Source organism: Elaeis guineensis, chromosome 5 (genome assembly GCF_000442705.2).
Source record: "Elaeis guineensis isolate ETL-2024a chromosome 5, EG11, whole genome shotgun sequence".
Taxonomy (NCBI): Eukaryota; Viridiplantae; Streptophyta; class Magnoliopsida; order Arecales; family Arecaceae; genus Elaeis; species Elaeis guineensis.
In genome coordinates, this window is record NC_025997.2 from 133,430,212 (window position 1) to 133,447,644 (window position 17,433).

Sequence of the window (17,433 nt, forward strand, 5' to 3'; positions counted from 1 at the left end):
GCTGCATCCTTGGAGTGGCTGGCCAAGGTGGTGTTTTCAGCCTTGCAAGAGAGTGATCTGCCCCTGTTCCTCTTCCAACTACCATCTTTCTTTGTGTTATATATGCCATAGTGGAGTTTCTACCTCATCATAATCGATTGCACTGACATATTCTTCTTTCGTCGAGTTTTTAGCCCAAGTTCAACACCTCCTTGGCATCAATATCAGAGCATGATTTCAACATGCCACCCCATCGCTGCAACATCGAAGCATATGTTGAATGTGAGCAAGGTGTGACATTGTATTAGATGAACTGCACCATCAATTTGAACAACTTCAACAAGAAAGTCAACAGCTTCGTCAACGTTAATGTTGACATTGCCAAGGTTCTAATCACTACTCTGACAGAGAGCCCTTTGATGATAAAAGCGAGTACTCTAACGAAAAAGTAGAATATTTTAATCCGTTTTATAACAAAAAGGCATCTTCATCGAGCAAAGAAGATATTCGACACCAATATGAATGAAGATCACATTGCAGCCATCGTGACTTCGGTATCATAATAGACATCCCTGACTTTGAAGGACATTTGCAATTTGACGAGTTTGTTGATTGGCTCTATCCTATTGAATGATTTTTAGAGCTTAACAAAGTTCTTGACAATCAGTGCGTGAAGCTAGTCACCACCAAGCTTAAGAAGTATGCATTAATTTTGCAAAAAACTTCGAAGCGATGATGTAAGCATGAAGGACATGGCAAGATCTAAACATGGGACAAGACACATCAAAAACTCAAACGTAAGTTCTTCTCTAAAGAGTATGCTAGAATAAATTTCTCAAGCTCCGCAATCTTTGGCACTATGATATGATTGTAGTACACAATAGAATTTGAGCAACTTCTCATGATGTGCGACATCAAGGAGCTCGAAGAGCAAGCTATAGCATGATATTTTGGAGGATTGAAGCCTGAAATTGAGCAAGTCATGCAACTTCAACCCATCGAATGCTACATGATGTGATACTAATAGCAACAAAGATTGAGAAGCAACAACTCAGAACAAGTAATTTGCGCTTTCCAAGTTATAGAGATGGAGTGTTCAATCAGGGAAGTTTTGTATCAAAAACATTGGCACTCTCCAAAGCCAATGCCTCCCAACTATCTCAAAAGAAGGATAAAGGCATCCTTAATAGCCCTAGCCATTTCAACACTATCACCTCCGACCCTTGTAAATGTTTCAACTTTCAAGTGCAAAGTATTTAAGCATATTGCAGTCAATTGCCCAAATATAAGGCTTGCCTCTTTGTTGGAAGAAGAATCGTGAGTAGAAAAGGAGAAAGATGATCAACTAGTCCAATGGGATGAGGAAGGCCTAAGCAGGGAAGAGCTAGTGCATGTTGATCAAGGTGAAGCCTTAGTGGTCCACCGTGTCCTAAATACGACCATGGTAGTTGATGAAGAAAATTGGTTATGCCACAACATCTTTCAAACTAAGTGCACCTTGCATGGCAAAGTATGCAACGCCATCATAGGAGGTAGCTGTGAGAATGTCGTTGCAACACTGAGGATTAACAAGCTGAAATTGCCTACCAAAGATCACCCCTATCCCTACAAGTTGTGGTGGCTAAGGAAAGACAATGAAGTAAAGGTAATAAAGCATTTTTTTGGTCCAATTCTCCATCGAAAAATGATGTCAAGATGAGGCGTGGTGTGATGTTATTCCTATGGATGCCTCTCATATATTGTTGGGACATCCATGGCAGTATGATTGCAGAGCTATTCATGACAACTTTAAGAATACTTATACCTTTAAGAAGGATGGTGTAAAGATCACCCTAATATCCTTGAAGATGGATCATCGCCCCAAGCCCCATCGAAGACCACCGCCTTTGCCTCCAAGTCTGAACTCCTTAAGGCATATAAGGAGTCTACTACCATATCTGGTTTGATTGTTCTAGAAGAGAATAAGGACTCTATGAAACTTCTTAGGGTGGTCAAACCACTCCTTAAAGAGTTTGCTGATGTTGTGCTTGATGAGACCCCAACCGCACTGCTTCCTTTGCATGACATCTAACACTGCATCAAGCCATCAACTTTGTACCTGGTGCCATCATCCCCAATAAACCTGCTTACCATATGAGTCTTAAAATAATGAAAAACTTCAGCATCAAGTGAAAGAGCTCATAAAGAAAGGGCTAGTCGAGGAAAGTGTCAGTCCATGTGCCATGTCAATGCTGCTAGTACCTAAGAAGGATGGATTGTGATGCATGTGTATCGATAGTCGAGCTATTAAAAAGATCACAATCAAATACCAATTTCCCATCTCCAGATGATTTGCTCAATCAACTACATGGCTCGATTATTTTCTCCAAGATTGATCTCCGAAGCAGCTATCATCAGATTCAACTATGCCCAGATGATGAATGGAAGACCGCCTTCAAGACTCAAAATAGTTTGTACAAGTGGACGATCATACCTCTTGGTCTCTCCAACACTCGAAGCACTTTCATGCATCTTATAAATTAAGTCTTCAGGCCATTTATTGGGAGATTTATCATCACGTATTTTGATGACATCCTTATCTACAATAAGAGGAAAGAAGAGCACTTATACATCTCCGACAAGTGTTCCAAGCCTTAAGAGAGCCAAAGTTGTTTGCCAACTTGAAGAAGTGCTAATTCCTCACCAATAGGTTGGTATTCCTCAGATTTATTGTGTCAAGTCAAACTATTGAAGTGGATCCTAGCAAAGTTGATGCCAACACCAGCTGGCCCAAGTCAAAAATGCTACATAAGGTAAGAAGTTTTCATGGCTTAGCTTCTTTTTATTGATGATTTATCAAGAATTTTAGTTCTATTACTACATTAGTGACTTAATGCATAAAGGGAGATCATTTTGGTGGATTGACAGCACAACAGAGCTTCCAAGAATTGAAAAAGAGGATTACTATATAACTAGTATTAGCACTTCCAAACTTTGACCCAATTCTTGAAGTTGATTGCGGTGCTTCCAATGTTGGTATTGGTGCCATCCTCAGCCAAAAAGACCATCCGATTTCTTTCTTTTTTTTGGGTACAGTCTGGCAGTCACATCAGTCTGGTGTGAGTACAGCCCAAGAAATCAATAAACAAAATATCACGCAAGGCCTTGGATATTCGTCACCTTGATGCCAAGTCCAGTCTTCGATATGGTCGGCAGCAAAGGAAGCAACCCAATCCGTGCCGCTGTTCGCCTCCCAAAAGACATGTCAAACATTCATGGTGGTGGAGTGACCAAGGGACCTTCAGATGTCTTGGAGCAGAAGATGAACTTTTAAATGCTTTACCTCATCTTGGATCCAGCCAATAACAGTGGCGGAGTCGCCCTCAATGAATATCCTCTCCGATTTCTTTCTTCGATGAGAAGCTAAACAATGCCAAGCTAAGTACTCAACGTATGACCAGAAATTCTACACTATCGTATGTGCTTTGGAAGATTGGAGTCATTATGTACTATACAAGAAGTTTATTTTCTACTCCGACCATGAGGCGCCCAAGCACTTGAATTCCCAACATAAACTTAGCCACCAACAAGCTGTTTGGAGTGAGTTCCTTCAGCCTTTTTGTTTTCCTTCTCAAGCATAGATCAGTACCCAAAATCGAGTAGTGGATGCTTTGAGTCAATGACATGCACTCCTTTCTACTATGCAATTAAAAATTGTCGGATTTGAAGTTGCCAAGGAACTGTACAAGAAAGATCCTGATTTTGGGAAGATTTGGAAGCTTGCTGAAGGTTCATATTGGCAATTTCATCTCCAAGAAGGATTTTTGTTCAAGGGTAACTAGCTATGCATGCCTCAATGCTTGTTGCGACATACTATTGTCTTTGAAGCCCATGATGGTGGACTTGTTGGACACATTGCACAACAAAAGACAGTAGTGCTTGTTAAGAAAATTTTCTATTGGCTAAGGATGGAAAAGAATGTAATGCATCATATTGAACGGCATTGAGTTTGCCACATTGCCTAATCAAGAGGCCAGAACATTGGACTCTACTCACCATGTCACGCCCCAAATCCGGGACATAACACAGCCATGCTACCGAGGGATGGAGCCCACGAAAACACGAAGTCAATCCATCATAATCATCTAAAATCCATCAAATAAAAAGGTTCACTTTCATTATTCATCAAATAATCGAACCAATATTGGTTCAGAGCATCTAAATCCAAAAGCAAGTACCAACCCGAATCTCAACATTCATAAATAATTATAAATTCATAATTATAAAATAAACTAAACTTCTGCTATCAAATTTTCAAGCTTGCCACGCAAATCTTCAAGCTTGGATTCCTTTTGCCGATCCTAATCTTATTCCTCTGTTCAAACAAAAAGAAAACAAAAAGAATATGAGCTACACTAGCTCAGTAAGTAGAACTTGCGCTTCCTTATCGGATCAAGCATAAGTTTTTCATGATAATGCAATATTTAAAAAATAACAGATAATACAAAATAAAGCATTTCATAGAACATATAACAAAACAAGTTATAAACTCATCATGCATGCATAAATCATGTATATTTCACAATCATGAATCGTAAATCATTTTCATCATGTATTCATGTCATGTTTCAAAACATTGCTCACAGATATTCGTGCTAAGGTCACTATTATACCCGTGACAGGGCCATGTTTCTTAATCGACAGAGTTCTTAATTCATGTGCCAACTTTATACCCGCTGGCAGGACCATGTTTCTTAATCGACAGAGTTCTTAATTCATGTGCCAACTTTATACCTGCTGGCAGGACCATGTTTCGTGTGGATGCTAGCTCCGGATGTCGACCTTCCCGAAGAGATTCATTCATAGCCCTCTGAGAGCCTTTGAAATCATTATATCTTTTTCTTAAAGCATACATATATATAGACAGAAAAACAATAAAATTCATGCTTCATAATCATGCTATTTTCATAAGACATATTCATGAAATCAATGCTCATAATAAAACATGCTTTTTCATATCACATATGCCGATCCTTATTTTATGAAAAATTATGATTTCATCAATAGCAATTCTTTGCATAAAAACATGATCATTTAAAAATAAATAAGGAGCATAAGATCTACTTACCTCATTCATCTTAGATCTTCAGACTTCGTTAGAAGAAGCAGCTAATCCTATTTAAAATATCAAATCATTATCAAATTCTATTCCATAAATATAACAAGATTAAATCACAAGGAAAGAGAACTATTGACTGGATGTGTCGGACCATCCAGATATCAAGGTAATTCAGGATCTCTGATCTGAGGGTCAGATTCAAGTGACTTGATCAAGAAATTGTGAAACACAGATTAGATCAAGATCAATCAATAGAGTTCATTAATAATGAATTTGAAAGATACTTGATATGATCAAATGAGGTTGACATACAGCACGGATATCAAAACAACTTTGGATCATCTTGTTAGAGTCAATATGAACCCCTAAAAGATGAAGGCATGACTTGGTACAGGATTCATAGACCTTCTTAGAGAGAGAAAGTCAATCATGAGAGAAAAAGTAGAGAAAGAAAGTGGAGAGAAAATCTTCGTATCCTTCAAAAGTGGCAATCATGATTGAGATCATCAGAGGTTATATCAGGATGACTTAATATGGATTAACCATGATCGATGTTATCAATTTTGAATAAGGACGGATCGGGATTCAATTCTGCACGAATTTCGATGCAGTCTCAGATTATCATATTTTCATCTCAAATTTATCCTAGGATCTGTGATGCAATCAGAGAGAGAATGATCCTAGAGAGACAAAATCCATAAAAAGAGATAAAAAGGTCTAGAGAGAGAAAATAAAGAGAATCTAGAGAGAGAAAATAGAGAGAGAAGGTAGAGAGAGGAGAGAGGAAAGAGAGAGGAGAGAAAATTTTTCTTTTTTTTTTTCTGGATGGGCTGTGGCTTAGGCCCAGTGGGCCGGGTTATCACATTCTACCCTCCTAAAAAAAATTTCATTCTCGAAATTTAACATACCTTCATTTTTAAATAAGTGTGGATATCTCGTCTTCATATCATCTTCAAGCTCCCATGTAGCCTCTCTCTCTTCATGATTACTTCAATGAATCTTCACATATGGAATGATGCGCCGTCTTAGAATTTGCTCTTTTCGATCAATAATTCGGAGAAAAAATTCTTCATAGGTCAAATCTTCATGAACTTGCAATGTCTTATACTTTATCACATTATTTGGATCAGATACAAACTTTCTCCGTAGTAAAACATGAAAGACATTGTGCACTTAGAATAAATCTGATGGTAAAGCTAGTTCGTAAGCAACATCTCCTACTCGGCTCAAAATTTCAAAAGATCTAATATATCGCGGACTCAGCTTGCTATGTCTCCCAAACCTCATGACACTTTTTGTAGATGATACTTTTAGAAAAATATGATCATCGAAGTGAAATTCCAATTCTCTTCTTTTTCTATCTGCCCAACTCTTCTGTCTATCCTATGCTGCTTTGAGTCTTTCCTTGATCAGATAGATTTTCTCTCTAGCATCTATTTATTATCAGTAAAATCCTTCCTTATTTACTTATTTACAACTAATGTATTTCATAATATCTTTTGATTTAAAGGATTAATATTTCTAATCAATTCAGACCATCATGCTTTTGCTGCGCACTCTGATCTCAACTTACCAAATTATCTAAGTCTATCAAAAATAAAAATATCTTTGTATATTAAATCAATCAAAAATAGATCCAACTTTCAGATCTCATATAAAATTTAAGGTAAAATTTAAGGTTTCCTTGTCATTACTATCTCTTAGGCATAGCACATCAAAATTAAATCTTCATCCACCTTCTATGTTTGAACTTATTACATAAGCTTCACCACTCCTCAAGAATCCAATATGTCTAGAATTAATTTGAGTTAACCTTCAATTTACCTTACAATCATTTAGACAACTTCCAAACCAACCTTTCTTTGCAAAAAAATTAACATCAAAATCAGCAAAATTATCATGTCCTTTATCCATATAGGTTTAGCATTTCCAATATCATCGAATATACCCAACATAATATATCAATACCTCCCACTTCATTCTAAGGTCAACACTTCTCGTACTCAGGTCAACCTTGCTAATTGAAATCTAAGATATAACTCGTCAATTCTATTATAGACATCATATGCCACGTATACATAAATTTTATCATAATACATATTGATTCGAAATCAAATTATTGAATCTTTTCTTTTATATCTATCATGTTCCTCATAATCTTAGCCTCAAGTTCAAATATCACTAAAGTCACAATCCCGAATAATGATAACTTTAAGTTCAAATACCACTTAAGTCATATTCTCTAGTGATCATAACCTAAACTTTATATCATTATATCACGTCCTTAATGATCATAATCTTAAGCTCTGATATTATCCATTATACTCCACTCGATCACATCCTATTGATCATACATAAAGTTTTGATATCACTTTATAATCTCAATGATCTTAAACCTAAGCTCTGATATTATTCTATCATATCCTAATCATTTATATCATTTATATCATAATCCCCAATGATTATAACCTAAGCTCTGATACCATAAAATGTCACGCCCCAAATCCGGGACATAACACGGCCATGCTACCGAGGGATGGAGCCCACGATAACACGAAGTCAATCTATCATAATCATCTAAAATCCATCGAATAAAAAGGTTCAATTCCATTATTCATCAAATAATCGAACCAATATTGGTTCAGAGCATCTACATCCAAAAGCAAGTACCAACCCAAATCTCAACATTCATAAATAATTATAAATTCATAATTATAAAATAAACTAAACTTCTGCTATCAAATTTTCAAGCTTGCTATGCAGATCTTCAAGCCTGAATTTCTTTTACCGATCCTAACCTTATTCCTCTGTTCAAACAAAAAGAAAACAAAAAGAATATGAGCTACACTAGTCCAGTAAGTAGAACTTGCGCTTCCTTATCGGATCAAGCATAAGCTTTTCATGATAATGCAATATTTAGAAAATAACAGATAATACAAAATAAAGTATTTCATAGAGCATATAACAAAATAAGTTATAAACTCATCATGCATGCATAAATCATGTATATTTCACAATCATGAATCGTAAATCATTTTCATCATGTATTCATGTCATGTTTCAAAACATTGCTCACAGATATTCGTGCTAAGGTCACTATTATACCCGTGACAGGGCCATGATTCTTAATCGACAGAGTTCTTAATTCATGTGCCAACTTTATACCCGCTGGCAGGGCCATATTTCTTAATCGACAGAGTTCTTAATTTATGTGCCAACTTTATACCTGCTGGCAGGGCCATGTTTCGTGTGGATGCTAGCTCCGGATGTCGACCTTTCCGAAGGGATTCATTCATAGCCATCTGAGAGCCTTTGAAATCATTATATCTTTTTCTTAAAGCATACATATACATAGACGGAAAAATAATAAAATTCATGCTTCATAATCATGCTATTTTCATAAGACATATTCATGAAATCAATGTTCATAATAAAACATACTTTTTCATATCACATATGCCGATCCTTATTTTATGAAAAATTATGATTTCATCAATAGCAATTCTTTGCATAAAAACATGATCATTTAAAAATAAATAAGGAGCATAAGATCTACTTACCTCATTCATTTTAAATTTTCAGACTTCGTTAGAAGAATCAGCTATCCTATTTAAAATATCAAATCATTATCAAATTCTATTCCATAAATATAACAAGATTAAATCATAAGGAAAGAAGACTTGACTGGATGTGTCGGACCATCCAGATATCAGGGTAATTCAGGATCTCTGATCTGAGGGTCAGATTCAAGTGACTTGATCAAGAAATTGTGAAGCACAGATTAGATCAAGATCAATCAATAGAGTTCATTAATAATGAATTTGAAAGATACTTGATATGATCAAATGAGGTTGACATACAGCACGGATATCAAAGCAACTTTGGATCATCTTGTTAGAGTCAATATGAACCCCTAAAAGATGAAGGCATGATTTGGTACAGGATTCATAGACCTTCTTAGAGAGAGAGAGTCAATCATGAGAGAGAAAGTAGAGAGAGAAAGTGGAGAGAGAATCTTCGTATCCTTCAAAAGTGGCAATCATGATTGAGATCATCAGAGGTTATATCAGGGTGACTTAATATGGATTAACCATGATCGATGTTATCAATTTTGAATAAAGATCGGATCGGGATCCAATTTTGCACGAATTTTGGAGCAGTCTCAGATTATCATATTTTCATCTCAAGTTTATCCTAGGGTCTGTGATACAATCAGAGAGAGAATGATCCTAGAGAGACAAAATCCATAAAAAGAGATAAAAAGATCTAGAGAGAGAATCTAGAGAGAGAAAATGGAGAGAGAAGGTAGAAAGAGGAGAGAGGAAAGAGAGAGAAAGGAGAGAGAATTTCTCTCTCTTCTTTTTTTTTTTCTGGGTGGGCTTTGTGGCTTTAGGCCCAGTGGGCCGGGTTATCACACACCATTGCTGGTTCCAGAGGCACCGTGAGAAGATATGAGCCTGGATTTTGTTGTGGGCTTACATAGGACTCGATGCAACAAGGATTCAATGATAATGGTTGTTGATCGATTTTCTAAGATGGCTCACTTTGTACCCGACTAGAAGACACATGACACCTCTTGCATTGCTGAACTCCACTTCTGTGAGATTGTGTGCCTTCATTGTATCCCTAAGATAACTATATTTGATAGGGATGTGAAGTTTATGAGTCACCTTTGGCGAACCTTATGGCGGACGATGGGTACTCAACTCCAATTTAGTTTAGCTAGCCATTCCCACCTAGACGGTCATATTGAAACTGTAAATTTAAGTTTAGGAATCCATTGAGAAGTTTCATTGGTAACCATATGCGAAAAAGTGGTAACTATAATCTTTTGATTATCCAATTGATAACATTCACGATGAATCTGCAAAATCAGCAAGGAACAGATCTTCAAAGTGCTTTGATACAATTACATCCCTTGATTGATAGCAATCCATGCCTTTATGATTTAGCAATTGCTTCAAAACTGCATGTTGGGGCCTTGACACCTCTTAGTCGGATGCTCTAGGTTCATCTTCAACCATAGTCTCTTGATGTGAAGAGCTGCTGCTTGTAGAACTTGGACTGATCTTTGATCCTGGGATTCTTGTTAGATAGTTCTTTGTTAACAACAATTTTGATTTTTGGTTCTTTATATTGCTGTCCTCACAATTGCATTAACATAATCTTTTAGAAACTGATAATTGGGGGTCGGAGACAATGAAATTACATATATGCACTGTCCAACACCTATGGTTATAGCATATGCTTGCAGCAAAGTTTTAATTGATGCAAGATCATCCGTGACAGATGTCATATCATCATGTATCTTCCCAAACACCTTCCCATGTTTGATAAGATGATGGAAACTTGGAAAGCATCAATTGTGGACCTGACTCCTCATTCGTGACATGGTGGTAAGGGGAAAGAAATAATGATAGAAAGAAGGCCAAGGAAAAGAAAGGAAGAAAAGAATATGACCCTTAGCTCTGACACCAAATGCAAGACCAATTGGTGAAGACCTATTGTGTAGAGGGACCTAGGGAAAAAAACTAAATAAGGAAAAGGTCTAATTTGGTTGTTTGCTGCCCTAAACCAGTATATCAGGCAAACAGTGATAAATTTTGAAATTAAGGACAAATAGAAGGTCAAATAGACCTGCTCTTGGGTTTTGGTGATGGGAAAGGATATAAGAAGGAATATTTTAATGCTTTTCAGGCTATACAAAAGGGTCTGTAGTTGACCTATAAGTGAAATTCAGCAAACAGATGATGCAGATCTATTTCTTAACAGAAAACAGATGATATACAAGAAAGCTAAAGAAGGAAATCAAGAATTGATATTAGATGAGAGGACGAGTGAATAAATATAATAGAGAAGAAATTGAGAAAAGAGGAATAACCTGACCAATCAGAAATCTCTCAATCATTTGATAATTTGACTTATCGTGCTTCTAGTGGCCAACCCTAAGGCGTTTTTATAGATTCTACATGACTTGATTTACAAGTACACTAGGACTTTTTATAGTTTAGTAGCTAATCCTCAATTTTTTTCCGAAAAAAGAAAATTTGAATACCACAAAACCTTGTATCGAAAGTCACCTAAAAATTTAAAAGTCAAATCTTAATTATTTCGTGACTTGTCCAACTCAAGATATACCTAAGGTAGGACTCTTTCATATCAAATTCACTTAAAAACGGACTCCAAAAACTATTTTAAAAATATCCAAATAAAAGTTCCGAAAATACTAAAAAATTCTGAACTAAAATCTTTTGTTCCCCATCATTAGTCCTTAATGCACGAGCTTAAATTGCAACAATAGGGTATCTTCCCTCCCATAGACTAGCCTTGTTGGTTTTATGCTAAGCCTCTGTTTTTCCTAAATGTAAAGACAAATGAAGCAAATAATATAAGCAAAAGGCTTGGCTTTTAAATTATGAGCAATGTTGTCAAATCGGGATTCGACTCGTGAATCGTCCATGCCTTCTTTCATCATAAATGAATCCATAGTTTCCTTCCTTATTTTTGCATTTGGCTCTACTTCAAAGCACTCAACATCATCACCCAAATTTTTTTCTATTTCTTTCTCCCCCAACAAATTTTTAAAAAAATTTTGAATTTCTTCAGAAACTTGAGTACAGGGAGAAACATTGTTATGTGTACTCGCAAGATAATTTTTCATTCTATTCACTCCTCCCCAAAACTCTTGTTACAATAATTGCATACAAGATGTAATCGATTTCCATCGCCTCCTTTGCCATCATCAAATGTTTTACAATGATTCCAAGTGGGATCCACAACTTTAGATTTTTTTCTAGATGCCATTATTCAATAAAATAATAATACGCAATTCCACTGCAAGTATGTAAATTAATTCCTATTAAAAAAATAAAAATTGTTAAAAAAATTATCAAAAAAAAAATCTTACTATTACTGCTATTTTTATTTTTTTATTTTTTTGGATGAGGATTTAAGTGGATAAGTATTTATCTAAAGAAGGTGAGTCAAAAAAAAAAATAGAGAAACAAACCATTCCGTTTTGTTGGTGGCAACGGAACGGAACAGGACTGTCACCGACCTCTCCCAGTTTCCCTCTCACCTCTCGATCTCGAAGCTTCGAGAGAAGTCCCGCTTTAAAAAAAAAAAAGGGACGAGGACCACAGCCAGAGAAAGCTTCAGTCCAATCAGAAAAAAAAAAAAAAGGCTTGCAGGCGGCATCGGGGAAGAGAAACAAAAGGATTCTGACAGCTTCGGGGAAGAGAAATAGGGGGGTTCCGGGTGGCTTCAGGGAAAAGAAACAGGAGAGGGTTTCGGATGGCTTCAGGGAAGAGAAATAGGGGAGAAACAGAGGGATTGGGAAGGCTTCGGTTTGATCAAAAAAAAAAAGCTTCTCGGAAGGAGAAACAAAGAGACCGAGGAAGAGAAATAAAGAAAGCAACGGGAAAGAGGAACCTACCGGACCTACGGCGAACTTGCGATGATGCTTCGAAGGCTTCGAGGCTTCCTTTTCCCCACGCGACCTCTTCCTCTTCTCGCCGTCGTCTTTGAAGGCTTGAAGCAGCCAGCGAAGAGTTCAAAGGTAAGAAATCACTTTGATTTGCTTGTGCTATTTTGATTCCCTGGCTCTTCGGCTTCCAAAAATGGCAAGAAACCACCATCGGACCTTCCTTTTCCGACTCGACGGTATTGGACGATTCCTCGAGTCGCACGATTCAGCCGACGGACTCTCGATTCAGGTGCGATTCTTCTCTTTTCCCGATTCTTCATTCCGGTTCGACTCGACCACATCGTGAATCGTCACGAATCGTACGAGTCAACTCACGACTCGTACGATTCTAACAACAAAGATTATGAGAACTTAGACACAATAGGCTAAAGTGGATTCAAGACATAGTGAAATAAAGAAAAATTAAGTTTATCTGCAAAACGTGATACGAACATTAAGCATCCAGGTGTCTAGGAGTTCTGACAGAGGAACCTTAAAGAAATCAGACACAAGGCACACAATCTATAAAATTTGTAAAACCTTATCTAAATGATGTGAAAGATTTGACAACTAACATGAAAAAATATGCATATAATGATGATGAAATTGTGATTTATAACTTGAAGCGTCAAGAAGTGTCCCAAGAGTCCAAGTGCGCAACAAGTCAATAAACCTCCAATGTGAAGTGCACAGGTAACATTGTGTGGCAATATAAGCATGAATATAGCCAAAAATCAGACAATTTTAAGAGTACTAGGAAATAGCTTCAGCAGGAAAAACTGAAAGTAATGATTGCAAACATGGGAATGGTATAAAGATCTAAATTTTTTTTAAAAAAAAAATTTAACTCAGCTGGAAGTAGATATCATCAGGACACTCTTTGAAGAATGGTTATTGCTTACCAAGGCATGGTTCACAGCTCGTATACAGTCATTTGTTTTTAGCATCAATAGAATTACACGTGGAAGTCTGCTAAGTAGTTCTGAGATCTGAGAAAAATACTGGGAAGCATACATCTGAAAGAAGAAGAAGAAGAAGAAGAAGAGATATCAAGGCACAGGGAAAAAAGAACATCAATAACTACAAATCTTTAGGGACAAAAAAAATGTTTGTAGGTTATGCTTTACAAAATTGAAAAAAAAAATATTAATAAAATGGCATGAAAAAAGTTAGCAAGAAATGATACAAAACTATATTATAGTTGAGAAAGAACTAAAAAGATTTCTGCAACTGAGGAATGAAAATACATCTCTAACTAGCAGCTAAATGGAGGTGATGATGTAAATTGTAAAATAATATTTATGCTTGTGTGAACAGTGAGTGAATAGAAAGTCCAGATGTGTTGTGAAGACATCTGAGAGAAATCAATCATAACAGGATGAGAACTGCATAATTATCTGGATCACATATAATAATAGTTTTTATCTAATGGTAATGAATGAGAGTGGCAAGATGGTTGAGTTAAAGATACGCTTGATAAAATGGAAAGTAAGAATACAGGATAGGGCAGGCAGAAAATAAGAAAGAAATTTCAAAAGCATAGAGTGAATATTGTCATAACCAAGTGATTTTTTAGTCAGAAGCATATTCCTGTAATGGCGAACAATTGGTTGAAGATTGCACAAATATCCGAAGAAATCATTAAGCAATAAATAAATTGGTCTCAAGTTTCAAGAGGCGGCAAGACTATGTTTAACTCACAAAAAGTTCACAACATCAATGACCACTAAAACTAAAAAGTGGTTTAAACGGTCAACAGAATCGTGCATGCACATCAAATATACTAGATAAATGTATAAAAGTTACCTGGAGCTCTGAACGATCACCATCATTCCCTTCTAGAACTAAATGATCCACAGATGGATCAATGACTCTACTCCATGGCCTCATTGTAAGTACTCCAGCAAACAGTGCATACAGATCCTCACCAGCACCCAGTTTTACACTATTTTCCTTAATTGCATTAACATCAGCAAAAATTAGAGCCTGCAAAGAAGGACAAGGATTTAAGTGCCAGTATTAGCGCATGAATGGACTGACATGGCATGAGCCATGCCATGCTCAAGTTAAAACAAGACTTAAAAAACATTTTTAAACAAACAGTATTTTACAGAAGAATTAACATGTGTTATGCTGATCCATGCTGGGTGCCGGTACTAGCTTGGCACTCAAGACCTTGAAGGAGGTACCAATATTATGAACTCAAAGCCTCAAAGAATTTAAGCCAAGCAGGCTAGAAGTACATAAACCGGAAAGACTTAAAACCATTTCAATTACAAATATTTAAAAGAAGAATTAATGGATGTTGTGTCCACCCATACCAGGTGCTAGTACTGGTCCATTACAGACCAGCATGTGCCAGCACTTGAAACGTCGAAGGAGGACACAAACAAGAACTAAAAATCTAAGAGAATGAAAGCAACTTTAGGAATCAGAAGTAGACAATACCTTCCAGAGTGCAGCATAGTTAGTCTTAGTTTCAAAATCAAGTTCTTTGTAAAGACCATGATCAAGCAATATTAATTGTGGCTTTCTTTTGCCTGCATATGAAATAAAAAAATAGTTGATTAGATGTGGATGCTCTACAAAAAGATATTCATGCAATTCAAGTATTTAAATCTCGTGGGTCATGGTCATCTCGGTTTTTTTGCGGAATAAAATGTGCCACCTCCCACCTCATCCTGAAACTAAGGATAGTGGGATGCCCTGGCACTTTGTTGGGATGCCCTTTTCATAATTTTCAATTTTACATCAAAGCTTTGTTGTTTTATTTGTTTCTTAAATGTATTTGGACTTCAAAATAATGTTTTTTAATAGATCAGTTCTATTTAGTGTACTCTAAGGTCAAAAGCTCTGTATATCTACTTGCATTGCATTTTTCTATCTTTATTAATTTTTATTGTTAAAATTTTACCATAATCTTTAATATGCTTAAGCAACTAAACTAGCTTTTGAGATATATGCTCAACTAAAATGATGCTTACATGATTCCCGGCGAGGTTTGCTATATCGGACCGAACCGAATGGTACGAGCATATCATATGCCACTAGCTTGGTATTAGTATTATGCGGTACAGGGGGCATACCGACACTCAATAGGCCAAATCCACCCCGCATCGACCTAGTAACAAGTTGGCACCAGTATGGGCCCTAGTATCAAGATGACGTACCTTGATTCCTGACCTTGATTACTAAGAAGAAGTGTCAAAAATGTTAATATAATTAATTGAGCACTGCTTAATAAATCATATTTCAATGTGTCACAAAATAAATCCCTATGTTAAATACATCAAACTCACTCCTAATCCCAATGTTTATGGCATTCGTATATGCCCTTATAATATAACATATCACAATTTCACTCCAAATAGAAAAAATTAGCTTGATTTTTCTCCATTTTTTTTATTGTTGGCCAAATTAATGGCAAAAAAAAGGGGCAGCTCATACTAAGTATAATCTTCCCTTAACAAGTCCAGCCTTTGTCGAAATCCTAGATTTGGGCACCATGACAGTCCACTCCATCAATTCTCTCTCATTTCCTCTCTTAGTTTGGGGCCTAAACTGATGCCCATGGCCTCATTAAACATGTGAGATGTGGGACCTGGTCCCATTTTAATTTTGAAAAAAGGGACAACATCTTAGCTTTAACAAGATACCACAACCCATGGTTCTTAGAACCATCACGAATCAGACGGCTCGGGACGTGCCGAACCGGACCGGCGGGCAATCGGGATGGTTCCGATGGAGAAAACGACACACGCCGATGTCAGAAAAGAAAGAGAGAGAAACAGAGGCAGAGAGAGAGGCCGCCGGAACCAAGTGGTGGCCCTCTGCGGCCACCAGAGGGTGGCAGAAGCCGCCGCGGCTTGGTTCGCCCGATGAGGCTGCTGCAACGAGCGAAAAAGACAAAGAGGGGGAGACCACCGGAGATGGGAGGACGGGACGGTGAAGAGACCGCCGTGGCCACCGAGCGGCGGAAGCAGCGCGGGCAGAGTCACGGAAGCGGCGGACGTTGTTCCTTTTTTAAAGGGGGAAAAAAACAGTGAAGTCAGCACTTCATTTGCTGGCTTCACTTTTTAGACTTTTTTAAAAATACAGTGAAATCGGCAATCGATTTGCCGGCTTCACTATTTCAAATTTTTTTAAAAAAGATCAAAAATAGTGAAGCCGGCAAATTCATTGTCGGCTTCACTGTTATCGAACTTTTAAAAAAAAAGTCTATGAAACAGGGGTGATCATCCTTTCACACCGCGGAGCCGCAGGCGGCGTTTACGCTGCCCGACGGCCACGACAGCCAATCGAAGGCCGTCCGACGGCCTCTCCAATGGACCTCCCTCTCTCTTTCTCTTCATTTCTCTTTCTCTCTTTTCCTCTCTTTCACTCTTTTTCTCTTCCTCAGAACATCCCTTCCTTTGTCGGTTCGCCCCGGTCCGATCCGATACGGAACCGTACCGGACCGTGCCACAGGCCGATCGAAACGGCTATCGATATCAGAACTGAGAACCTTGCCACAATCCATGTGTGTCTCGCCTGTAGTCCTTTTGTTTCCATGGCAGGACCACAGTAGGATGGGTAGGGAATCCTTTGCGGAGCCAAATCAAGGTCATAAGGATGTCTTGCATTCTGCTTTCTATGTGGAATGAGTCAGGATGAGCTACATGCATCTCGGCCCGTTGGAGTTCAATCCTTGGCACTGTTATAACAAAACAAATTTTGAGGTTTATTATTAAGGGGGGAAAATGCACAATCTGTGGTACATCAAGAAGGATGTGATAAGAAACCGGTAAATGGCTGATGCCTAATTGGCACAAATATGCCAACACAAAATAAGTTCCCCGTAAAGCAAGTTAAAGGATCAAGGGAGTGGAGATAAAAGAAGAATCTGATGAAG

General features: G+C 37.4%; 1 protein-coding gene across 5 annotated transcripts in view; it reads right to left on the reverse strand.

The window, feature by feature from the left end:
• LOC105046225 (putative ABC1 protein At2g40090) overlaps positions 1-17,433 on the reverse strand; it is a 66,115-nt gene that overhangs the window by 8,713 nt on the left and 39,969 nt on the right. For 2 of the 5 annotated variants that reach the window (XM_010924737.4, XM_073258735.1), the window contains exons 9-11: positions 14,991-15,082; positions 14,349-14,528; positions 13,445-13,558 (exon numbers count right to left, since the gene is read on the reverse strand). In XM_010924737.4, the coding sequence (XP_010923039.1) occupies positions 13,445-13,558; positions 14,349-14,528; positions 14,991-15,082 (386 nt within the window). Of the gene's footprint in view, positions 1-4,249; positions 4,334-5,086; positions 5,134-12,517; positions 12,892-13,444; positions 13,559-14,348; positions 14,529-14,990; positions 15,083-17,433 lie in introns of those variants that run through there. The other 3 variants (XM_073258736.1, XM_073258734.1, XM_029264916.2) reach the window with 3 other exon arrangements.